This window comes from Babylonia areolata, chromosome 17 (genome assembly GCF_041734735.1).
Source record: "Babylonia areolata isolate BAREFJ2019XMU chromosome 17, ASM4173473v1, whole genome shotgun sequence".
Taxonomy (NCBI): domain Eukaryota; kingdom Metazoa; phylum Mollusca; class Gastropoda; order Neogastropoda; family Buccinidae; genus Babylonia; species Babylonia areolata.
This window is the reverse complement of record NC_134892.1, coordinates 3,954,822-3,981,967: the sequence shown is the minus strand read 5'-3', so window position 1 is coordinate 3,981,967 and position 27,146 is coordinate 3,954,822. Positions and strand designations below refer to the sequence as shown.

The 27,146-nt window shown below is 39.8% G+C and overlaps 1 protein-coding gene across 1 annotated transcript; it reads left to right on the top strand.

The window, feature by feature from the left end:
- The first annotated feature begins 97 nt into the window (after positions 1-97).
- LOC143291593 (ATP-dependent RNA helicase me31b-like) lies at positions 98-25,797 on the top strand. Its single transcript, XM_076601535.1, has 11 exons — positions 98-116; positions 1,025-1,309; positions 2,966-3,026; positions 4,663-4,897; positions 5,816-5,959; positions 7,459-7,553; positions 9,171-9,293; positions 11,115-11,249; positions 12,819-12,993; positions 14,124-14,277; positions 14,846-25,797. Exons 2-11 carry the CDS (start codon positions 1,239-1,241, stop codon positions 14,967-14,969), a joined length of 1,317 nt encoding a protein of 438 aa, XP_076457650.1. The 5' UTR covers positions 98-116; positions 1,025-1,238; the 3' UTR covers positions 14,970-25,797.
- The last annotated feature ends 1,349 nt before the right edge of the window (positions 25,798-27,146 follow it).

Here is a 27,146-nt window from a genome sequence, read left to right as displayed (position 1 = left end):
TTAACTTTCTTGGTTAGTCTACATTAAATCATCGCGTAAAACACGAAATGCTTCCTTAATGTGCGAAACTAATGTTGCGCCCCCTATATCCAGCCATATTTTGCTCAAGGAAGACGGTGAGTTCAGACACCGTCCACAATATCGAGGATCATCGTCTGCTGGACATTTCATATTTTGCCTTGAGATCATATTATTAAGTATTTAAAACGTTATTGTATCATTCTATATGTATATGATATGATTTAGAATTAGTATAAGTAGTTTTGTTTAACAAAGAAATTGGCTGTTTTTATAGGTTTAGGACTCATTTTGTGAAGTATCCACAGCCGCCAGGTTTGCTTTGTCTTGCGAAATATGAGCTGTGTTTTCCCTGATTTTCTGGGCTTTGGGGTTATGAATTTTCAACCGAAAAGCATTTTAAATACATATTAATCTGTTGTAATTGTAAAAATTAAAACTCTGATGTTGGTGGTGGAATACATAGTGACTATTTCCTTTTCTTTCTGAAAACATCCGCTTTGTTTGGCACAGTTTGACCCCAGACCCAGTTCTCTCGGTGACTGGCTGGGAGTGGAAAGCAGCTTGCTGGCTGAGGAATGAACAGACCTGTTCAGGTCAAATAATTGTGCGACTGGATGCGTTTAATTTTTATTTCGACTGTGAGTTTATTGGTGTGTCTCTTATTGTATTGAATGTACAAATGGTACGTTCGAGTTAAAGGGAAGTGGAACTCGGGTCCCTTCACTAACTGGAGCAGCACAGAAAATGCTGAGAATGTTGCTGAAAATGCCCAAACAGCTACTGCTACTCATAAGGCATAATACTATTAATAGTGGGTATGACTGGTAGAAGAAAGAAATGAACCGTTTTTCATTTGATTGCAAGTTTAGAGGGATTTTTTTGTTTGTTTATTTAGTCCTTTAAAAAAAAATTAGTCCTCTACCTTTAACAGATCTGACAGCACAGACAAAATTAGATTTGAACGCATTTGACTCAATGTTTTTTTTTGTTTTTATCCTCACAGGTGTATTCACTGCTTTCAACAGCAATTATCTGGCTTTCATGGTGATTACTTCAGCGTTTGCTATACAGACTTCAACACAGTGATTTCAGGGAACATCTTACAAGTTCTTTCCAAGTTCAGGAGACTTTTTTTCTGTGTGCCTGTGTGGAGGATTTGAAAATCCAGTGAAAAGATTTAGTGCAGAGCAAGAACAGACGTGGTTGGCCTTGTTGCCATGGCAGCTGCACAAATGGCTCAGAATGCAACGAATCACAATGGTCAGCAACCTGCTGCAAAAGCTGCAGAGTAAGTGTTACTTCCACTTGTCCCCTTTACTGAAGCATTATTATTATTGTAAGTGTTATATGGCTTAAATGTCACTGTATTTTTTGCAGTTTTTCAGTCTGCTTGGTTCTAAATTATTTTTCAATCTGCTGGGTTCTAAATTATGCTGCTATATAATGATTTTGAAATTAAAGTACATACTACATTTTCTTCCATTGATACTTGCAGTTCGAACGTTAAGCATAATGTTAATGGAAGTAGCCAGAGTTTTATAGATCAGTTCTTGCCAATCATCTTTGTTCTTATTTTCTTTACCATTGGCTTTTGGAGAGAATAAAGGGGGAAATTTGCCAATTCCAGCAACCCTTTTACGTTAAGCAATATTTTTAACTCGTATATGAAAACAAAGTGAATGTGTATGTTATCAACTGGATTCCGTTGTCTGCATTTAGTTGCTTTGTGTGTCAACTAAACTTTAATTGTTGGCCTTTTCTTGGCTATGTATGTGGTCTACAGTACATCCATAGGGACCAAACTTTGATGGTAGTTATGGTTGACCTTCCCTATCATTCCTTAGATGATTAGGAAAACTGAGTGAGGTCAAGGTTATCACATTAAAAAAAGTTTTGTTTCTTACAATTTTATTTAAACTTAGTTGGCTGGCCATGGTTGGAGCATAGCCCTTCATTAAAATGTAAAATACCAACGTTATTAAGATATATATATCATGTGTGCAGTTCTACAAAACTGGAAACACTTTCAGGACATGCAGTGCAAAAATGAAAAGTGCAAGAAAATGTCAAATGTCTTTTCCAGTATTGATTAAACATCCCACTGTATGATGACAATACTGAGAAGAAGTTGCTTATCAGCTGCCCAGAAAAAGCTTTTATTTTGAACCAGTGTGGCTGAAATGTTGGTAGTACAATGGCCACCATCCATTTCTTGTCCCTTTATCAAATTAAAATGCTGAATAACCTATGTTGCATAGCAGACACTGTAGTTGACGTGATTGAAGCTGAAAATATCACAGGAAGTTTAGGGATTACTAGAAAGATGTCTAGAAATTACTAGAAAGATGTCTGCTGAAGGTGGACACCATAACCCAAGTAATTTTTGGAGAAACTGGCTGTATGTCTTCACAATTATGACTGCTAATTAAAACATTTACATTTTTATCCATAAGCAAAACCGATAACAAAAGATTTTTTTCATAAAGGATGATACACTTGCAAATATTCATTGATGTTGTATTTACGTGGACACCAAATTTACTTTTTCTTGCATTGCACAACATGAACAAAACATCCTTGATTGGATGTTGTAGCTTGCTTTATTGATTCTGTAAAAGCAAGTTTTTGGCAAAATAACAAATATTATCAGTTATTTCATATGTCTATTTTATCTCAAAATTATGAGAGAGAAAGAAATATTGACCACAGAAGCTGACAGGGACACACAGGTCAGCAACAGGTGTGACAATGCCGTGTAGTGTATGGCACTCCTCTAATGTCATCTCCATCTGGAAAAGTGTGCAGTTGTTTCCCTAACCTGCATCAGTGAACTTGACCAGGATATCTGTGTCCAGTTTGTCTAATTCTTATTCATGTTTGTTATAATCTTTGATCAGGATGTCATTGATGTTTGCTGTAACCTTCAATCACATTGTGGTTTCAGTGACCAGGGATGGAAGGCAAAATTGAAACTACCTCCCAAAGATAACAGAATTAAAACAACGGTAAGTGGATCTCTCTCTCTCTCTCTCTCTCTCTCTCTCTCTCTCTCTCTCTATGTGGGTGTGTGTGTGTGTGTGTATATATATATATATATATATATATATATATATATAGTGAAACTGACAGATATTTATTAACTCTGATGTTCATTGTATCCATTATTGGTTTAAATTATTACAGGTGGAAGAGTATCAGTTACCTCGGAAAGCCTATAAAATGTTAAAAGAATCAGATGCTAAGGGAAAGAAGACATGGGTTTCTGATGTGCTTAATTGTCTGAATCTGGGTTTGGTGTAGTATGGATAAACCAGGGTGTTGGTAGTGTCAATGCGTTTATTACTGTCTTTTGCCAACGATTGATTGATTGCAAGTGGCACAAACATATTCGGAATAGTGCTAGATTTAATACTTCTGTTGCTGGCCACGGGCCGTCGTAGAAGTGAGATTCATGGTCTTAGTGGTCTGCCACAAGATCTAGCATTCCACAGAGATGGTTCCATCACTCTTCGTTTCCTTCCAGAGTTTCTGGCTAAGAACCAAGACCCCGAGGTCCCTTCCCCCTCTCTGAGGGTCAGACCTTTGTCGGATATTCTGGCACAAGATGATGAAGATAGGCATCTCTGCCCCGTTCGGTGCCTCAAATACTATTGCAATAGGTCTCGCCATAGGCGTTCTTCTCAGAGGATTTAATAGAACTTTTTGTAAACACCCATGAAGTAAAAACCTTGTCGTTTGTCTACTGTGGACAAACATTAGAAATTCACAACAACTAGATTTTGTTTTGGCATATCTGATTTAAATGTACATCATTACACATACAGAGAATTTGATGTCAGTAATTCAGTTTGTCCATTGTGTAAAGAATCCAAGGAAGCTGAGCTGCATTTTGTCTTGTGGTGTTCAGCACAAAGTGATATCAGAGAAAGGTTATCCTTGCAAAATATTACCGAAATCCATGTGCCGGGATGTGGCTTTGTCGTTCATTAAGAGAGAGTGATGTTCAGAATTTGTCAGTTTTTTTTTATTTAGAGATGTATTGTCTTGATGAGTTATTTGTTTGACATGACCATTATTTTGTAACTATGACATTTGATACGGCTGTGATTTGTATGTCCATGTACACCTTCATGAGGGGCTATGGCCTGTTAATAAATCATTCTCTCTCTCTCTCTGTCTGTCTGTCTGTCTATCTGTGGCTCGCTCTCTGGCTCATCCCTCACCATTTATCCTGTTGTGTCCATTTGTTCCACACTACTTACCAGATTTCTAAGTTATTATTATATGCCTTATCAGAGAATCTATCTGCACTGTTATCCTCAATCCACATTTTCCTAAATCCTAAAAGACTCGGATACAGGTACAAACATACTTGTACACACATTATACAGTGCCACAGCCCTCTTGGACATGGCACTTCCCTGTAAAAATAAGAAATGTAGGCTGCCTTTGTGCATCACACTACAAGCATCTGACACAAAATACTTTCAAGAATTCATTTTTTATTTGTTCTTCTCCCAATATTTTCTTTGACTGTTCTTCTCCTCATGTATTTTTTTTTTAATTTTTAGTTAATAGAGCTGTTTGATAACTGGTGTAAATTGTTTGAAGAACCTGACGCATGTATTTTGATCTTTCTAGGATGTGACCAACACCAAAGGCAATGAGTTTGAGGACTTCTGCTTGAAGCGTGAACTGCTGATGGGGATTTTTGAGAAAGGCTGGGAGAAACCCTCCCCTATACAGGAGGCCAGCATTCCCATCGCTCTTACTGGTCGGGACGTCTTGGCACGTGCCAAAAATGGCACCGGCAAAACAGGAGCCTATGCGATCCCTATTTTGGAGAGATGTGACGTGACAAAGGATGCAGTTCAAGGTCAGTGTTATACATGTACAGAAATTGATACGTGTTTGGTATTGGGAAATGTGTGCTTGTTGGGGGGTATGCGATAAAGTTTTTTTTAAGAATTTGGTAACAGACCACTGTACTCCAAAGATTCTTTGGAAATGGGCATACAAATAAATAATCAGAAATTAGAGGCACTTTAGGTGTGAGGGAGTTGGTTCAGATGCAAGCATTTGCCTATTTCTTTCAGTAAATTGAATTATCTGTTTTAACTTCTTTTTTGACTCACTTGTGTAAACAAAAGGTTTTGTTTTTTTTTAGTTTTGATTTTGGTCAGTTGCTGACTGTCCATCATCCCCAATTTCCTACCAGAACATGAATCACATGTTTTGTTGTCATTTGTTTTCTTGAAGGCTTCAAACATTCCCCATTTGTGTTTGAATATTTGGCTTATTTGTGGTTTGTTTTTCTGTGACGTTATCTCGTACTCGTATGTCTGAATATTTACCATGTATCTGGTCTGTTACTTGCAACAGTCTTTTGTTCTCTACCTCTAAATGTTGGCCATGGAAGTGGTCTGTTGTTTGTGACATTGTCTTTTGTACTCTAGCTCTGAATATTTACCATGTATGTGGTCTGTTTATTTGTGACTTTGCCTTTTGTAGTAGTACTCCAGCTCTGACTATTTACCATGGAAGTGGTCTGTTATTTGTGACTTAATCTTTTCTCTAGCTGTCTGAATATTGGCCATGGAAGTGGTTTGTTATTTCTGATTATTGGCCATCGAAGTGGTATGTTATTTGTGAATTTGTATTTTGTACTCTAGCTCTGTCTGAATATTGGCCATCATTGGTCTGTAATTTGTGACTTGTCTTTTGTACTCTAGCTCTGTCTGAATATGTGGCATGGAAGTGGTCAGTAATTTATAATTTTTTCTTTGGTCACCAGCTCTGATCATGGTGCCCACTCGAGAGTTGGCGTTGCAGACAAGCCAGATCTGCATTGAGCTCAGTAAACACATAGGCTGCAAGTGCATGGTGACCACAGGAGGTACCAACCTTAAAGACGACATTATGCGACTCTATGATCCAGGTAGGTTGTGGTGGTGTGCACACATTTCAGCACACAAGACAGTATCTAGTTTTGTTCCAGTCTCGACATATATGTCACATGTCTGTGTTCCTCTCAGTGTTTGTGAGACTGAAACCAGTTTAGGACATGGATGTTTTAAATTGCAGGTGAAATTAGTTGTGCATAGTGAGCTTGAAACCTAGGGAAAATGGCACTAGCATGGTTGCAGTTCTTGCATCTAGGGACAGAAATCCATTTTTGACTCGCATATGAATTCAACAGTTCATGGCTACAGTCAGATTACTTTATATAGATCTGGGATCTATAGCCAACTTCCCAAAGACACACACAGCTAAATTGAATGTACCCATGTGCAAACACACACACACACACACACACACACTTGGAAAAGGCTCATGCATGCACACACACATACTGATTCTCTCTGTAGCATACAGACATATTCACACATACATGGCGTCTCTCCCCCCCCCCCCTCTCTCTCTCTCTCTCTCTCTCTTTGGAAGCAGTGCACATACGTGCACATATACACTTGCACTCTTTCCTCCCATATTCCCCATCCATTCTTTCAGTCTTTTCTCTCATTTTGTCTATATGTGTGGCTTGATTACACACGCAAGTTGTATTGAAAACACATACACACATAGTTTGTTCACTAACTGGCACTCTTTGCTCCCACCTCCCCCTCTCTTCCTCACTGCCCATGAGTCTCTCCCTTGTCTCTCTCTTGTCTGTCTCACCCTTCCTTTCTCTGTCTCTCCCTCCCTTTCTCTGTCTCTCTGAATCTCAACACACAGTAGAACACACACACACACACACACACACACACTTGCTTTGAATATTAAAAACAAAGCACGTGTTAACACGATTCAAGATCTTGAAAATTTCCTTGTTTGTGTTTTTCAGTTCACAAGTATCAAGTTATAGATTTATAGATAGAACCAGTTTGGTGATTCACCATGCGCTTTGTTAAATTTTTCTTTTTAATCTTTAAATGAAATTTTCTATTTTGAGTGCAAGAGTTCATTCCAGATGCCTTTTAAACTGTCTTTCAGGTTCAGTTTCAGGGGCATATGCCCTTCTGAGGCCACCTCCCACCCCCTACCTTAACAGGGCTCTGCTTGTGTGCCCCACCCGAGTCCCCCCAGCTTCTCAGTTATTTTTTATCTTCTACAAGTTGCACCATTGCACAAGTCTTAAATTGTGTATCTGTCCATGGCATTCATGAATATATCGAAGGAATAATAATGATAAAAACATGAGAAAGGTATGTTTGCTGGTATTACATACTTGTGTGTGCTTTTTCTTTTTCTTTTTTAATAGCTGGTTGAAATTATGGTATACATTAGTTTGGATCACACTGTTAGCATGTGGGTTACTGTCAGCACAGAATTGAGGAAATCTTGTCTTGCACGGTCTTACCTAGCTTCCCCAAGGTGTTATTTCACTTTCAGTTTCATGCAGTAGTGACAACTAAAACTGCTTTGCTTATGTTGCAGTACATGTCATCATCGCTACCCCAGGCCGCATCCTTGATTTGATGAATAAGAATTTGATCAAGGCAGACAGTTGCTCCATCCTGGTTCTAGACGAGGTTAGTGCTTGTGGGCTTGCTGTCTGAAGTTTGATGCCTGAAAATGTTTGAATGGATCATTTCAGCCGATGCCTCACAATGTGTGCTTGCACACTTAACATTTAACAAATTTGTCATCTCGATAATTTGACTACAGTCTGGGTTTGTTTTGTGATCAAGGGGGTTAGAAATTTCAGTAAAATTTTGACATCTGAAGTGGGTACGGTTTCTGACAGAAGAGGGAAATCAACTCAGTACTGTGTAAGTTGTCTGGATTTCATTGACAGCAGATTTCTTGGGCAGAACAACTTGGTCAGTCTGTATGACATTAACATTATGTTGCTGTCAAGTATATGAATGTGTTTGTTGGGTGTGTTATGACTGCATTAGATTTTCTCTGTATCTTTACTGGATTTTCTGTGTGTCTGGTCCAAGGAACCACATCAAATGTAGAGGTAAAAAGCTTGATGATGGATATTCAGATTTTTACAACTGGTGTAAAGGAAGCTAAATTTAACCCTTATTACACAAGAGCGCTGCTAAAAATACACTCAGACGCAGAAGTGCCCGCTAAACATGTGCTCACAATGGGCGCAGCTATTGTTTACAGCAATAAGTTTGTCTGGTCTGCAGTCACCAATGTCTTCTTACACATTATCATCATCTTCTTTTTCAACTTGAATTGCAACATGCGGATTTTTATGTTCTTTTCATTTGAGGGATGCAATATTTTCCACTGATGGTGGGGAGAAAAACGGCAAACAACAAAAACTAACTCCAAACCTACCTTACATATATTTCTTCTCCATAATGAAAAGAGAAATATAATCCATTGGACTAGCACAATCAGGAAGATCGTGCAAAATGCCAATAAATAGAAGTGAAATCAGTGACTGACTCACTGACAGTGTCGATTAAGGTGGTCCAGCGATCGATTTACACTCAAGTACCCACTTCACTTTCTCTGCAAAACTGTTGTCAGTTGTTGTCTAGGTCACTCAGTATGATTGACTTTTACAAGATTCTCATGCAGAAATCATTCAAACAGCACAGAATCATCTTCAGAATCATCATTCAGATAACACCAAAGCTCTCAGCAGTCGTCAAACTCATCTTGCAACTTTTAAAATTCTAAACATAACCAAAACACCCTGAAAAGATAATGTTCAGCAGGAAGTGGTGAAAACGAGACAATGACTCTCATGAGAATCTCGTTCATGTAAACAACAATGGCTGTGCCCATTGTAAGCATGTGTTCAGTGGGCGCTCCTGTGATTGAGATGGCACATTTTAGCAGGTGCTCTTGTGGAATAAGGGTTATGGTGGATCTGTGTGTTGCAGAGTGTGGGAAATTGTTGCGTATGTTAGTTGATGTGTGTGTTGCAGAATATGTTGAATGGTTGACCTTTGTGTTGCACAATGTGTGCTAAGGTTGACCATGGTTGCACAACATGTGAAATGGTTGACCTTTATGTTGTACATTGTGTAAAATGGTTGACCTTAGTGTTCCTTGTGTGTGATATGCTTGACCTTTGTAGCACAATGTTTAAAATGATCGACCTTTCTGTTGCACATTGTGTGAAATGGTTGACATTAGTGATGCACATCTTATCGAATGGTTGGCCTTTGTGTTTGCAGGCAGACAAGCTGTTGTCACAAGACTTCAAAGGAATGTTGGACAACGTGATCAGTCATTTACCTCCACAGCGACAGATTTTGCTGTACTCTGCCACGTTTCCTCTCTCAGTGGAACAGTTCATGGTGAGTTCTGTCTGCTCTGTTTTTTCCATTGTCCTCTGCTCACCTGTCTTTCAGCCTTCCATCTTGTCTTTCATTCTCACTTAGAATTTCTGTCTGAAAAAGTTCATCTTTATCAGTTGTGCCTTTGTCCTCGTGCTTAAAATTCGGGTGTATTAAAATGTAAGCTATTACTGGGTTAGCTTCCCAAATATGAGTTGTAGGGCTGTTTGGGTATTCCCAAATGAGATTTACAGAAATATTAAAATTACTCCAGGCGGTGATCTATGAAATGTTGCATTTCTCTTTGTTGCCTCTTGTGTTCATAGGTTGCTATTCCCATGTTCACCTGTTTAGAAGGACAGTTAAACTTCAACATGTGACTGTGTACCACGCCATTTTGGCAGCTGTATTCTGTTTTCTTGGGTGGATGCATGGTAGGTTCTTGCTTCAGATTGAACTAAATACAGAAATTGATCTTCAGTATTGCTCATGATAGCTGGGGAAAATGAAAAAAAATTTATCAAATCCCCGAGATACTGATGGAATTATGGCCCTTAGATGGAGTCAACATTTAGCATGTTTGGCTATCATGCCCATGTGCTTCATTACAGCATGCAACTGCTGTAACAGTTGATATGATATTATCTAAACATGTAGTTTTCCACAGGATTTTTCCATTTAAAAAAAAAAAAAAGTTAGAAATTGCTAGTTCATGCACCATTATTCAAGGTTTGGTGCATGTCTGCAAACAGTGTGCTGTCAAATAAAATGTGTTAACCCTCTTCAGTATGGAGCACCTGCTAGCGCTTTGTAAAAACTGGCAGTGCCATCAGGCATCTGCCGACACCCATGAAAACTCACAGCAGATGTGGGGGCCACCATCTTGAGAGAATGTGATTTCCCTTTTTTCTAGATTTCTGTGTTTGGCTGGGGGTAAAACGTGTGTCGATACATGCAGTAGTTTCAAAGTGAAGTGGCGTTCTAAAAATGACTGGCCTCAGTTTTTGGCATTCAGCTGTGGGAGACGGTGCTGTAGAAAATTTCAGTTTCAAGGGAAACACTACACTGTAGTGGATGTGCAGCCAAATGAGATTGAGAGTGATCTGGATATTGACTGGAATGAAGTTGTTGAATAATGATTAGTCTGAAATTTTGGAAAAACATTTTCCAACAGCTACCTGATCCAGCATGGTCAGTTGTTTTCAACATTGGAATTGCCAGTTTTGTGTGAAGAAATATGGCCAAAACACAACCATCAAGTTGATGCACAACCACTGAGAACACGCAGCTGTTGTTGTTTTTCTCTTTTATTCCCTTTCTTCTTTTTATTAAGATGGTGGTTTTTTTTTAAACTGTTTTATTCTTGCATTTCTCCCCTTATATATATATATATATATATATATATATATACTTTTGGCTAGATATAACTTATCATGCAGTACTTGTATATATTGGTTCAGTCAATGGTGCATCAAAACAGGACACTCGCATTCCGTTATTTTTGTGAAAATGTGTTTGAGAAAAGCAAGCATACAAAAAGAAGCAATGCAAAGCAAAAGTGAAAATTACTTCTTTTTCAAAGAAAATGGTCAGCTGTAGCTTCTTCATACTTGTCATAAAGCAAGATCATAGAACATAAACAGTATTTGCATTTGACAGTATCATCTTCTCTAATTTAAATTAATTTTTAAAATATCCATGCTAGAATTATGGATTTTGGATTTTACTCCTTTGCAGTATATTTTCAGTCAGTGGAAGACTGGTGCATGTGCAAGAGGGTCGATCTTTTTCTATCCATTTGTGGATTCATAAAAGTATTACAATTTTTTCTTCTCTTTTCAGAGAAAGCACCTGAAAAATCCTTACGAAATCAACTTGATGGAGGAGTTGACACTTAAAGGGGTCACACAGTATTATGCCTTTGTCCAGGAGAAACAGAAAGTACACTGTCTCAACACCCTTTTCTCCAAGCTTCAGGTAAGCTTTTTTCTTTTGCACTGAAAGCAGGCAGGAGATTGTGAATGCTTGTGGAGTTCAGAGGAACTTTTCTTAGCTTCCTTCCTGACTCCTGTTTCATTGTGATTTTGATCATTAATTTTCAGTTGCTTGTCTGTACATGTATTTTCCCTATCTTATTTTGGTTTTGAATATGAAGAATTTTTTAGCCCCAAGATGGTTTGTCTGCAGTGATTGCTACAAATACTGCGACTGAAGTTAAGGTCCTAAGTATTGCACACTGCTTCATTTATGATGAAACTTTATCCAGTTCTGCTTCTGAACAGACTGAAGATACTTTTATCTGGCTGAAATGGGAAGTGTGTGTTTTCATATTTGGTTATTACTGAAGTGCTATACTGAAATGGTTTTTAAGGGTTCTGCCATGTTGAAATGTGAGAAATCATTATGCATGCATTATCATGTGCACATACACTCGCAGACAGATATGGTGCACATTGTTCTCTTTTAGGTAAGCTTTTTGACTCACTTGTGTAAACAAAGTGAGTCAATGTTTTAACCCAGTGTTCGGTTGTCTGTGTGTGTGTCTGTGTGTCCGTGGTAAACTTTAACATTGACATTTTCTCTGAAAATACTTTGTCACTTGACACCAAATTTGGCATAAAAATAGGAAAAATTCAGTTCTTTCCAGTCATCTTGTTTAAAACAATATTGCACCTCTGGGATGGGCACAAAAAAATAATAAAAGAAGCCTAATTATATGCAAACTGCATTTACTGTTATATATATATTTTTTGTATACCCTAAACTTGGCACTTTGACCTTATTCTGACACAACAACAAGAGGAGTCATTATCATTTTTTGTTCAAACAGGAACTTCTTTTGCTAAGCATTGAAGTTTTATTTATTTTGCAAACGTTTTGGTGCAGATAGTAAAAAAAGGGATATTACTCTATAATTAATGCTAGGGGACGTAATTTATCACAAGTGAGTCTTGAAGGCCTTGCCTCTCTTGTTTCTTTTGCACTGAAAGCAGGCAGGAGATTGTGAATGCTTGTGGAGTTCAGAGGAACTTTTCTTAGCTTCCTTCCTGACTCCTGTTTCATTGTGATTTTGATCATTAATTTTCAGTTGCTTGTCTGTACATGTATTTTCCCTATCTTATTTTGGTTTTGAATATGAAGAATTTTTTAGCCCCAAGATGGTTTGTCTGCAGTGATTGCTACAAATACTGCGACTGAAGTTAAGGTCCTAAGTATTGCACACTGCTTCATTTATGATGAAACTTTATCCAGTTCTGCTTCTGAACAGACTGAAGATACTTTTATCTGGCTGAAATGGGAAGTGTGTGTTTTCATATTTGGTTATTTCTGAAGTGCTATGCTGAAATGGTTTTTTAAGGGTTCTGCTATGTTGAAATGTGAGAAATCATTATGCGTGCATTATCATGTGCACATACAGACATACACTCACAGACAGATATGGTGCACATTGTTTTTGTTCTCTTTTATTCTTTCTCTCCCCCCCCCCCCCCCCCCCCCCCTCGTTTTTTGTTGTTTTTCATTCCTATAACATGTTCCTCCGTACAGATCAACCAGTCCATCATCTTCTGCAACTCCACGCAGCGTGTGGAACTACTGGCCAAGAAGATCACAGAGCTAGGCTATTCCTGCTACTACATCCACGCCAAGATGAACCAGCAGCATCGCAATCGTGTCTTTCACGACTTCCGACAGGGCCTCTGCCGAAACTTAGTGTGTTCCGGTGAGTTGGTGTGGCTTGTTCACTGCGGAATAGCCTTTTCCAGTGTATTTTGTGTTCTGTTACACTGCTAACAATGAATTAGAGATCATTCCTGTTCACTTAATTCTGATAATGTCTAAGGTGATTTGGAGAGCTAGGCTGGAACGTCTAGAGCTCTCACTGATTGCGCTCTAGTGGCTGGCCCAGCCTTAGTACCCAGACTGTTGCCTGTCTTTCATGTTCCTTCTCTGGAATTTAGGTGAAACCAGGTCTGCTGAGACATGAAGTTAATGTCTTCTGACTTCATTTTCATTCTTATGTTTCTTTTTCTTCTTTTCAAGGAAATTGTGGAGAACGAAAAATATAACTGCGTTTAAAACATGATCAAAATTATGTGTGGTGATTGTCACTGGAGCTAACAGTGAAAAGCAGTCCCTAGTGCAGCCCTCCTTCACCTCCCACCTTCACCCATCCTCCCTCACTGTCCCTTTGTTTTTCTCTCTCTTCCCTATCCCACTCTTCTGAAAAGAAAATGCAGTTTTTGAGGGGAGTGAGCTGGTACTCCATGTGTTAAAAATCATATTTATTGTATATCTTCACAAGGCTTAAATTTGCCCTCTGACAGAAAAATCACAAGGAAACTTATAAATCATGTGTGAAGGGGAGTAACTCTGCACTGAACTCGCACCCACAATAATAAAATTAAAAAAATAAAGTAAAAAAAAAACACCACCGAAACATTTGAAATTAGGCTTTATGTTGTTGCAGAAGACAGCTCATGATATGCGGAAAACACCATAGTATTACATACAAGTAAACTGGGAACATTTTATTGTGAAGAATGATTTTTAAAAAATAAATAAATAAAAATAATTTTAAATCTTACATTTTCTTGGAATTGTCTCAAGCTGTGTATGCATTGAAAATTATGAAAACTCAGTGATGTATTGTGTTTGCTTTTTTTTTTTTTTTTTTTTTTTTTTTTTTTAATAAATGTTAATCCACTCTCGGTGCATTATAGGACTCCCTGAAAGCGAAAATAAGGGTATTAAATGAACACTTGTTTAGCGGGCCATACAAGGTGGTTCAGGGATTTAATAGGGCACTTCCACAGGGCAGAGGATTAACTGAAATCACTTTTCTCTCATCAGATTTGTTCACAAGAGGCATCGACATTCAGGCAGTGAACGTGGTGATCAACTTTGACTTTCCCAAGCATGCTGAGACATACCTGCACAGGATTGGCCGATCGGGTCGCTATGGTCACCTGGGTGTGGCCATCAACCTCATCACATATGATGACAGGTCAGTGTGTGTGCAGAGTGGTGAGGTGGGTGAGGGATGATCTTGTTGTGTTGAAGTAGGCTACTTACACAGTTCATGGGAGAGGGGACAACAGAAATCTTTGTGTGTCCGTGTTATGTTAAGATGATTTTTCTGAACACACTTCAGATATATACTGCTAGTCCAAGCAATGTTGATGCTGCCATGACCAGATATGTATTTCTTTTGTGGTAATGGTGAAAATGTTTTGCTTTTAAGCTGGAGAAGTGGGGAAGCTGTGATGGCCTGCTGAGCAACCAAAGTGTGCTGCAGTTAAACTGTGGTGATTGATCAGAATTAGTTCTGTCAGTTGTGATGTGACAGAAATGGGTAGTTGTAAATAAGTTTCTCTCTCTCTCTCTCTCTCTCTCTCTTTCTCTTTCTAGGTGACGTCTAACTCAGTGTGTGTGCTATACTGTATTTTTGTTTATCTGTCTGTCTCTTGGTGATGTCAAACTCTGTATGTGCTATACTGTAGTTTCTCTCGCTCTCTTTCTCTCTCTCTTGGTGATGTCTAAGTCAGTTAATGTGCTTTACATGCCTGTTCCAGATTTTCCCTGCACAAAATAGAGCAAGAACTGGGTACAGAAATCAAGCCAATCCCCAAAACCATTGACAAATCTCTGTACGTGGCAGAGTTCCAAACACAGACAGATCCTGAAGGCAGCCAGTGATTGGTCAGACTGTGTCCATTTTGCCCTGTGTGCTGTGACTGCGTCTTAGGGGGAGGTGGGGGGGGGGTGGAGGAAGAGGGAGAGACCGTGCTGTCCCTTTTGGGATGAGGTGCTCCGGGTGAACACCGTGAGGGGCGTGGATCTGCTCTCTGACACTGCTGCTTAGTGTGTATGCTGTGAAACTAACACTTAAAAGGGACAGAAGATTGCCTGCATGTGTGCGTATGTATAAGAGTGGAAAATTTGTGTTTTTTGTGTTGTTGGCGAGTTGACAGAAACTTGAATGATTGTGAAACAGAACTGTCCATATATTTAAAAAAAAGATGATATGGAAGTCAGCATTTTTGTAATTAGGTATATCTGTGATGATGAAAGATAAAATTGTCAGCGAGTGAGATTCAGGGATGTGCGAGTCAGTAATGGAGCATGTGAATGTGTGTGTGAGATGCAGAGCAGAAACGAAAGCTGGGTGTGTGTTGGAGTAGTGGAAGAGTATGGGAATGTGTATGTAATTTGTGAAGCAAAAATGAAAACTCAGTGTGTGGGGTATCTGTGGTGGACTAGATCTATTATTGTGACTGTGTATGTGACTTAAAAAAAAAAGAAAAAAAAAGAATGGCATCCAAAGGTGTGAAATAAGACTGGACACCAGACCTGTTTAAAGGAGATGGACACTGTTTTCAGTGCCGCAATCGACTCCTGCAGTGTGGATGAACTCCTTGTGCTGTGAACTGTTCAGGATACTTTCATCGGCAACAGTCCCAGCTTGAAAACAGAAACTTGGTCCGCAAAAAGACGGTGAAATCATCGCAAGACATTGTGGGAGCGTTATTGAGTGCACACGTTGTCTCCCATGTGTGGTGGTGTGGAAAGCCTTTGTCGTCGTTTTGGGGATGTGTGTTGACACTGCTCAGCGCATATGTTCTGTGCGAAGAGAACGGTCAAGCGGTGATGCCAACAAACGTGGACCAAACACGCGTCACTTCTCAATGTGGTGGCCAGTCTCCAGGTGTTGTCGTTAGTCCTTCACTGGAGACGCCCAGCACTCCATAGATTGCTTCGTGTTGTTGTTCCTTCCCCGCCTATCTTTTTTTTTTCTTTTTTTTTTCTCTTTTTTTTTTTTTTTAACAAGTTTTGTCGCGTGTGTTCTTACACAGTTGTACTGAAGCAGAGTATAATGGGAGATATTGTACCTGTTGATTCATTACCTGGATGTAAACCACTCATTAGTCTGTTACTGCAGTTGTTACATGCTTCATGTGTGTAAGAAGAGTTTACATTCAGGTTCATCCGTAAAAGTGAGAATGGAGTATGAATCATTTAAACCAGTTTCAGTTTTAGCGATTAAAACAAAAATTAGAAAATGGATGTCTACCAAACTTGCACACTTTGAGGTTTTGGGGTTGTTGTTTTTTTTGACAGGGACAATATTTTGCCCTGTGTGCAAAATGATACTTGGGAGTTGTTCTTTCACTAAAGAGTTGTGATTGAAAAAGATTATGAATGAAATATTTTGAAGTCACAAGCCAGGTAGGCAAGTTCGTTGATATTTAGTTGATTACACTATCTGGACAGGGTCTGCTGCTGGCACACTTTGAGTTAAGTTGCTATGCTTACAATCTTGTCATTTTGATTTGGACCCAGATTAGCAAAGTTATTATCATTTGGGCAGTGAAGACGAGTTTCAGTTATGTATGTATTGAATAATTCAGTTAGGTGTGCTTGTCAGTTTCTCTGCCCTTTCCCGATCACCCTGACGTGTGAGTGTGGGGTTGTAAATATGTACATAGTAACATTGCAGTGTCGTGGCGGTGTCTTCGGGAAAGGCTTCATCCCATCACCTGTTAGCTTACAGGTTTGTTGGTAAAATGTCCAGCGAGGCAGTGGATGGATTGGAAGCTTATAGTTATGGCATGGGAGGGAGTGGGTTGGGGTCCAATGAAGTTGTGGAAACAATGCAAAGTTAATGTGATTCACAATTGGGCAAGGAATGATGGTATTGATGATGAAATCGCAGTCAAAATTAAGCCTCCAAAGTAACTTGGAATTGGTGTGTCTGGTGTTTGTTTCACTGACATGGAGGTGGCGATTTCTTATGTTGTCTATAAGGTGCTTTTCTTTCTAAATGTCACACATATCCTACTCCATAGAAAACTGGCTGCGACATTGTTGAATGTTTTTGCACTGCTCACTTTTTCCAGATGTGGTGAACTTTGCAGCAGCGGTAGTGTTTGTAATGAGGGGAGAGGTAGGTGGGAGTAAAGGGTGTTGATGATACACATTAGGGAGTGGAGGAATGGGGGAGATAGAAGCTTTTCCTGGAAGGCACCGTGACGACTACCATGGTATTTTTGTACAAGCATGTAAATGTTTGCGGCACATTGCCCCCAGGCTCTGGGAGACTGTGTCATCAGTTGCCAGGCAGCAATCTTCATGGGCATGGATGCTACCCTCCTCTGTGTCACTCTACTTACCTGCATGGAAGGACTTGTCATCCTGTGTGTGTGTGCCAGTCTGTTTGTTGATGAACTCATCTGCCCCTTCATCCATCACAAACATGACTAGGCAGGTCTGGTCCTTACGTTTGTCATGCTGTCATATAACAAGGTTTTATTTGTGTCATCTGTTTCCATTGTCATGGTTTCATAATTGTTTTCACCATTGAACCGTCTTTCCACGACAAACCTGTTAGCAGTGTTGAACAGTTGATGAGAGAGAACTTAATAGAATGAAGCTGGTAGAAGATAAGACACCATGAGGAAGAGCACACTATCAGTCATGAACTGTTTGAAAGGGGCATTTTGTCTGATAGTGATACTTTTTTTTCTTTCTTTTTTTTTATCTGAAGGAGGAAGGGAGTGAATATCACATGGACTTTTGTGTCAAATGAACTGTCTCCATGAAGACTATGTATGTACGGTCTTAGGTACAACCCCAGTTTTTATAGGGGAGAACATATCTGTATGTGGTCATGTTACAGGTGAAAGGGAGCGATGGATTATAGAAATGGGTTTCCTGATGATATTGGCTGGGGAATTTCGGAAGCCCTTTCCTCATGGTCTGTCCAGTTTCCTGGTTGTATTTTCTCTGCACTCCAGGTGTCATCAGCCATGAACAAACGTCTCTTTCTCAGAGTAGCTTTTGATGCAAGGTGACAAAGCTGTAAGACAAGAATATACATTACATTTTAGATTATAGTATGAGCAAGATCAGACAAAATTTCTTTCATCTGATCCAGAAAAAAGCATTATATTTCCTGACTGTCCAACCAGAGAGAAAAGTGGTGTTGCTGAGCATGTTCAGTGACTGTCAGTGAGGGAATTGTTAAGTGTTGGTCCTTGGAGCGAGCTGTGCCACTGATGAGACACACCAGAACAGACTGCAGGAAAGGAGCTCTTTTCTTGCCACATTACTGAATGGGTCAAAATGCCTGAGAGTGGCCAGGTGCAACATACTTCTCTACATTTATGGAAGCTGAAGTCTGCCTGCATGTCATGTAAAGTGCAGAAATAAAGGGTGTGGGACTGAGGAGTTGTGTGTGCATTTGGGTCGCCTTCCTCTCTTGCCCCGCAAATGTTAAGCCAGTTCAGATGCTTTTCAGTAGGTCCTGTATTGACTAAGTTTTGAAAAGGACTGAAATTCATTTAGAAAAGTAGCTGTTGTCTGAAGTGTTAAGTATTTCTTTCAAGTAGAAGACTGGTAAGGGGAACTGGTCATTTTGATTGCGCCATGACGAGATTAGGAAAGGCTGAACACTTGGTATCTAGCTTAGCAGTACTTCCAGCACCACAGGCAACTGGGTATGGTGTAAAGTGAAAGTGCAGTCAATACTTAAGTTTGTGCTTCAGCTATTTTCTTCACAGAACATGGTTTGTGAGGGGGGGGGGGCACAGTCAACAATCTCCAGAGAAATGTGTGACAGTTGATGACTTCTGCTCCCTCCCTCAACTGTGTGAAAAATCATTGGAGCGCCGCACAGAGCTGGTCACCAGGTCTGTGGGTTGTGCATCAAAACCTAGGTCTCTGCACATTTTCAAAGACAGCTGAGAGTCCATGTAAATATTTCCCTGGAGTGGATAGTGTGGTGGTCCCAAGTTGGGTTGTGGAGCAGAGAGCTGTCTGGAGTGACTCTTTGCTGACTGCAGTGTGTGTGGATTGGAGGCTGTCTGGTGGTCGGCTGATGGGCCGCCTCGGTCTCTTTGTGCTGTTCAGGGACTGGGTGTTTAATCATGGCCTTGGTCAAGTCTGCAGGTTGTGTTACATGGAGGTCTGTGACCAGAGACATGTTCGTATTGTCTCCCTTGCAACCAGTGCTGTTCACAGGTTATTGTCCTGGTAGTCTCGAGGGGATTTCATTAATATTTCATTTGTTAACTTTCCATTTTGATCCAGCAACAGCCGGTTCATAGCTCATTGTGTACCCCTCCCACTCCCTTTATCTTTTGATTCAGCACTGGTTTATGTTTAGTTTTTAAACCTTTCACTTTTATCATACAACAGTCTGTTATATCTCATCTTTTTTTTTTCCATTCTTCATTAACCTTTCATTTTCATCACACATCCAGTTCATATTTCATTTTTTGTTCTTTGTTTCTGTTGTTTTTCTTCATTGTTGACTGTCCATTTTCATGCAGCAACAGCTGTTTCAAGTCATTGTTTTGTTTCCCTCATCCATACTGATTCATTGGTTCCTTTCAGCAGTCATGATGATCCACAGTTTATGTTGACGTCTGGTCCCTGTCTCTGTTGCCCCTGTATGAACCCTGTTAGTGCCTTGTCATATTGAAGGGGGGATGGGAAGAAACGATGACGTCCGTCTCCCTGTCTGTCACAGTATTGGCTCCATCTCCCCCGTCAGTCCTTTTCGTCAGGAGGGAAGAGCGTTTCTTTTGGGAGTGTTGGTGAATGGAATACCTTATGTAATTAGTGATTTATTTATTTCTGCTCTCTTTTTTTTTTTATTGTCGGTTTTTGTTGTTGTTTTTTCCTTTTTCTGTTCAGTTGTGTGTGTATGCATGTTACAATCATGTCAGCGTGTAGTACTTAATTCTGGGTACAGTTAAGCTGCATGTTGGATGCGGGCTCACTGGCTGCTTGTGAATGATGTTTCACGGAAGTTTTTCCATTTGACGACTTGAGCTGTCAGTTTTCATATCTGTCTGCAATTTCTTAATGTAAAGTGTAACTGATGGCTTGGGGTTGTTGAGGGTGGTTTTGTGTGTGTGTGTGTGTTTTGTTTGGTTTTGGTTTTTGTTTTTTTGACAACTTGTCAGTATTTATGTGACAAGTGATAGTAGTTTAAAAAAAAAAAAAAATTAAAAATAAAAAAAAATTTACGGAGGGGAAAAAAAAACAAAACCTCTGTTCCCAGACTCCTAAACAAGAGTGTAAAACAGGACTTCACAGTTGTTACTTTTTGTTTGTGGTTAGTTTTTCTTAATATTTTTCTTCTTTTAGTTTAATTTTCTTCTTAAAATTTGGCATCTCATATCTGTGTAGATTATGTGGAATGTGAAGATTTTCGGCAGGTTGAATTCATTGAGCAGCTAGTGAGTCGGCAGCCTGACAAGATTGAACAAAGAGATGATCACTTAACAGAGGGTGCACATCTCGAGTGTGCAGGTGTTTGTTGTGATTGACAAAAACATTCTATGTTTGATGTGGACTGGTCTGTGAATCAGCTGAGTGGAGAGTTCCTCACTGCTACCCTATCCTCCTCCCTCCCTCTGCTACTGTTTGGCAAGGGCTGTAGCATGAAAGAACCAATGTAGACACTTAAATGTTCACTTTGACAATTGGTCGGACACGATTACAAAAGTACAATAGACCCAGAAGATATTTTGTTGGAGGGAGGTTGGGGAACGTTGGATGAGAGGTTGTGGTACAAGTGCTCTCCGCTGCTAGCTGATACCAGGCAGAACCACTTGTTGACTTTCACCTTTTGTTTGTTTGTTTGTTTCCATTCTGTTCATCAAAAACTCTGAATGCAATATATTTTTCTTTCATTGAAGCCATGCAGTGTCAAAATGGCTGGCTTCAGTGAGGGATGTGAATGGGTGAGGAGAGATGCAGAACCGTTTCAGTTAATTTATGGGGGGTCATGTATTACTTCTTTCCCTGCCGGAGAAGTAACACACGGCTCACTGGGTGAATGTAGTTTGAAAGGACACAAGGTGAAAACAATGTTTGCAAATGCACACGTTTGTAAACATGCACTGTGTGTGTGTGTGTCCGAAACTGAAAGAAAGAACCACCTGTAAGGGCAAAGTTTCATAATGCGTGGTTGTTTTTTCCCTCCATTCATTACACGCGCATGTGGATGTGAAGAAAAGAAAACAAAGCCTTTTTCATGGTGGATGAAAGAAATCAATGGGTCCCCATTTTGGGGGGAGTGTCAGCACACTCTAAAATGAGGTGTGGTTGTTGTGAGTGCAACTGTTGTGTGAAGGTGGTGGTGAATATCCATGAATGTGTGCGTCAAAGTGATTGTGGGGAATGTGTGGACAGTTAGCAGACACTCGTTTCAGCAGCCCACATCCATCCCTGTCTGCAGGAAAAGCAGGACGGTGGTCTTCAGCAACACTTGGAACGGACCTGTGAGGGTGTCAGCTTTTCAATAACTTTCATTTGTTGGTACTATCATCCTGGAAAAGATGAGTATAGTGTTGCTGTTACCCTGTTAAACAAGTCAACGCTGAGCTGAAATCAGAGACTGGCACAAGCTTACAGTTGGGCCAGGAGCAAAGTGAGAGCCGTACGAGTGGTTTCTCCACTGCTATGGGAAGTCATTTACAGCTTGCTCTTTTGTGGAGGACAATGACTCTCAAACAAGAAGGCAGTGATTAAAGTTTTTCATGATCCCCAGTAGGGGTGGTTTCTGTGGCTGCTGAAGAGTGTCTGTCAACTAGTGTGCGGCAGGGACAGTAGTGGTGTAGGCTTTGTGGCTCTGGGCTCCGTCAGTAATGCTCATCGTCTAAAAAGTTAGTTTCCTGTATTATTTGTTCAGCATCATTTGTTTTGGAATATGTAGTTCACAGAGAGCCACAATAAGATCAGTTATTAAGGTTTGAGCATGAACTGACCTAAGACCATGGAGCGAATATAACGATGAAGAAAAAAACTAGGATGGGGTGAAATTGGGGGGGGGTTTGTTGTTTTTTTTCTTCCTCCTCCTTTTTTTCCCCCCCAAAAGTAATTTTTAAGCCTGTTGAATTATTGTCATTTTGATAAATAATAGAAATATCCCAGGCTGGCTTTTTACAGTTAGAAGTCTGTTGCCGTAAGACTTAAGAGCTCAACAGCTTGGTTTCACATTGTTGGAGGTGTGGACATAAGTCCAAGTATTTATTTTTATTATTTTGATTTATGTTTATTGAGTATTGATTTTGCAAGTTAACTTTATTCCACCACACTGCTGTTCTTTATTGTATTTTTTAATGGTATATTTGTCACTTTATAAAGTAACATTGGCTGATTTTTTTTTTTTTGATTTTTTTTTTTTTAGTAATAGAAAACACCTGAAATTGATGCGGTTGACAGGTCATAGGTTTCCCTAATTGTTGAACAGCCTTGAAATTGATTATAGAATGAGGCAAAGGAAAACTTAAATACTAAAATAAGGCAAGATATGATTTTTTTTTGGGGGGGGGGGGGGGGGGTTTGCACAAAGAGCAATCTGAACATGGTTTTGAACAAAAAAAAACACATTGATACCATTTCAGAAGTGGACAAAACACAATCTTATTTTGATTCTGATGCCTGTCTTAAACTGCCAAGAAGAAAGTCAAGATTTTTTTATTTTTTTTTTACAATTTAATTTATGTACATTTGTTTACAGACATCTGCTGTCGTCGTCTTTTTTTTTTTTTCCCCTTTTTTTTTTTTTTTTTTTTTTTTTTTTTACTAGCCACTGTTCATACACATTCATTTCGATATATTGTAGCTGCAGCAAACGGGAGCAGCAGAACAGGACTAGTGAACACTGGCAGGATAACGTTTGTTTAAAGTAAAGCTCAGTCCCAAACACAGTGTCCATGGTGGTTTTATATAAATGTCTGCAACACCTGTGTGAATATCGTTGAGGGAAAACAGGGACTTGATGCACACTTGGAGAAACATTTAAAGTCCTGTCCCAAGAACAGTGTCCATTGTGATTTGGTGTGTCAGCGCAACACGGTGAATACCATTGAGAGAATACAGGGAGTCAGATTTTCCTCTTGCCATCCCTGTTGTATGGTGCCCATTGGTGATTTGGTCCCGTTGTATTTTTGCTAGTGTTCAGTACATGCTTCACTGCAGCGTGCACAAAAAAGCTGCTCCCAGTTTCTGAGTTTCAAAGACAGAGTGGTGTTTGAACAGTGGTTAAAACAACATAGCGTCCATTTTGTGGTCTGTCTGTCTATGTGTGTGTTCTCTTAACCTCTTATCTCTTGACACTATCTTGCTTTTGTAATCTGTCTCTTTCTCTGTCTTATTTTTATTCCCAGAAATACTTTCTCATTTATGAGATAACTTAATTTCATGGTAGAATTGTTGCCTACGTTTTAGTGGGGTTGGTGGGAGGGGTAAAGAATTACACAGTTGTTTGGAAAGAGACTGAACCGCAGGGATTTTCTTTGAAAACAAAAAATTCCTGGATTCAGTATTACAAACAGCAACAAAAAGATTAATTCCCATTCAGCCATTATAAAGTTGGGCAAGGTTTGACATTTAAAGGAAGAGGGAATACTAATGTGAGGTACTCCTAGTTTTGGCCAGTTGACCTTTTTTTTTTAGGGGCGGTCAGATGTCACTGGACTCAAAGGCTTGTGGAAAACAACCCGTGTGTGTGAGAAGAATGTTAGGTTGTGGGGGAAGGGGAGAGGTTGTCCTGATGTTATAAGGTTGATCAGAGCCTTTGTCCTCTTCAAATATAATATGAAAAGTGACTCAAAAGTCACGATTTATACATTTGGATTAATGGTTCAATATTATGTTGTGTGTGTTTTTCGTGTGGGTTTATTTGTTGTTGTTTTTTTAAAGCAATGTACAATGAAACAGGATAGGCGTTCTGGTCAGCCTTGTGTACAGTTGTGCTGGAGAGGAAAACGTGTACAAGTTTTGTTGTGGCTTGGTCTTTGCCACACAAGAGATGGTGTCATTTGATGCAATACTCAGAAATGGTCCTGGCCAAATGATTCATGGTGACATGTTCAGCAGCCACTTTGTGTATGTTATGTAAGTGTGTATGTGTGTGAGAGAGGGGTTGGTTTAACACATAGCCATTTTGAACCAGAGCGGGAACGAACTGTACAACAGTGAACATAAGATGGCTGAATGGGAATATAAATGATTTGAAAATGGTTTGCAAGGTAAGTTTTTGAAGGTCATGGACACATTGGTTAGTATGGGGACAAGGGTTTTAGATTATATTATTTTGGATTTATCCCTTTTGAGGACATAAGTTTTCATGAAATGTGGAAACAGGGATATTCACTAGCCAGTAAATATAGATGAAAGTCATAGTCTGTTAAGGTTGAGGGAAGGATACAAGAAAAAAAAATAGGGTTTTCTGTCTCTTCTATTTCTCCTCACTCTCATTTAAAAAAAGAAAGAAAAAAAAGCTGGTTGTAATTTATTTTGTGCAGTGGGACTAAACATAAGCCTCTGCTTGCTTTCAATTGAGTGGCTATTTCTTGGGCAGGAGTTCAGTTGTGAGAATTTTGCAAAACAAAGGAGAGCAACTTCATTCAAATGTAATTGTGGTTGGTCAAAAGGAGAATAAGAAAGAAAAAAAAGACTGTCAGCTTGTTTTAGGATGTTGTATTTTTCGAAGTGCTTGATTTAGCTGTGTTGACGGTATGTGAAAACAGTACTGAAGTCTGCAGTGTTTGGTTTTGCTCTGCATGCGTATAATCTTTGTCCCACTGCACAGGTTTCATGGAATGAGATGGTCACATGAAATCCTGCCCTACTGTTACTGTTCCTTTCTCTCTCTCGATTCCCTCAGCCCTGCTCTTGCTCTCCTTCCTATTTGAAAAGCAGTGAACTATTCTTGAAGAGAAATGGCACGATTTCCTCATGTTACCTACATGCCTCTTCAGTGCTGCTTATATTAACTCGAGCCGTGTTAAAACCTTAACGGCTGGAAAGTTCTGTTTGATGCCTCTTGCCAGTGAGAGCAGTTATTGAGAGTTGTTTTGTATTTCGATCATCAGTGTTAACATACACTGAGGAAAGCTGAACCACACAACTGCACTGTGTTAGTTTTGAATCTCTGCTCTGACAGATCAGGTGTGTGTTTTTTTATTGTCTTTCAGGGAAGGCATAACTTGGCTTTTGCAGTTCAGTGCTGTCTGCATTCCTTTCCATCTTTTTCCTTCATGGTAAAACCTGACAGGATGTTGATACTATTGGTGTCAGGTCTCTGTGTCGGTGTTTTGTCAATGTTAGTGTTATATCTGGTTCGCAAGATCTGTTTTTTGTTGTTGTTTTTGTTTTTTTAATTTAGTGGCAAAAGTGATAACACTAAAAAAAAAAAAAAAAAAAAGAGGTGAAGTGTTTTTGGATTGTTTGTTTCTAGTTTTCATACACAGCTATTTCTGTGGTGTAGAAGATTTGCAAAGTAATGTGATGACTCCTCTTTTTTCATTGTATTTTTATTTAATTCTGGTTGATAACAATGGTGCAGTTGTGTGAGTTCTTGGCATGGAAAAAGTTGAAACGTCAAGAACACTTGTTTCTACTTCACCAGATGCCAATAAAGTGAAAGAAGATAAGAAATTGGCAAGAGGAAGAGGGGTAACATTTTTTAAATATCTTAATACCAATAAAATACACCAGCTCAAAATTTTGGTTCTTTGTTGTGTGTATGACAGTGTGCTGGCCTATATCTCCTGTGTGAAAGTGGTTTGAAACGTTTCTTTAGAACGTCAGTTTGAAAGAACTGGAGAACAAAAAGCATCTTTAAAGAAAGTCTGGGTTGGGGGGGGGGGGGGGGGGGGAATTTCAGGTGCAGTGTAAGTGATTTTAACACTGGGACAGGGTAACTTTTTTTTTCTTTTTTTTTTTTCCTCCCCCCATCTGCACCGTTTCAGTGGCATTACTCCCACGCCGCTCATTTAGATTTCCCCACACACGTCCACACCCGGGTTCGTCCGTCACAGTTCCAGCATCGGCAGTCCGCAGGGAACCATCGATGTTAAGTCGAAAGGAGGCCACACACCAGAGGAGACCCTGCACTGTTGCTGAGTCACTTCGGTGGTGTTCAGTGGTGCCTGTTCTGATTTAACGTACTTAGGACACCACCTACTAAGCCCCCTACTAACGACAATAATGGCTTAGTCGCGGAGCCAGACTGAGTGAGCATCCCTCCCAGAGTGGAGACCCCCACCACGTCCCTCAAACAACAGCCTCCCATGAATCTGACGACATTGACAGGACTCACCCCATAATAATATCCCGGCGTTAACCAGGCCCGGGAGATAGACACTTGCAGTGTTGGTCAGGTAATTAGAGCAACACACCCAAAGACGCATCCTTGAAGTGGTTGACACTCGACTGTGTGGTCCCAGTCTCCCCATTTAAGCCCACAGCACACTCAACTCTGGGTAGGAGCCGGCCACGGACCGAAAAACCCACCTCCGCTGGGATTCGAACCCGCGTCCTCCCAGCCGTCAGTCCGCGACGCCAACTACTTCGCCACGGCGGCTGGTGGGACAGGGTAAACACTCGGCCCAGTTTGTTACAGAAGATGGCGCACATACACTATAATGATACGGTTTGGCCCAGTGCCACAGAAAATGATCCCAAGTGGCTTTGCTTGCTGAACAAAAGGTGTATGACAAGATAGGATTGACCCAAGCAGCATTACGTTCGCCATAATAATAGTAGATACTTGAATAGCACACTATCCAGAAATCTGCTCAAGATGCTTTGCAAAAATACTTTTCCATAACACATTACATCAGTGTTACACACTGATTAAGCACACACACACACACACACACACAATGCATTTATACATTTCAACATATGTACCTAACAGCTACCTTCACATACGCACACATGAGCATGCACAAACATACATCAACAGACATGTGCGCGCGCACACACATTCATATGCATGCATGTAGTTATTTACACATATATATATATATATATATATATATACACTAAGTCAAGCACAGCTGATGCAAA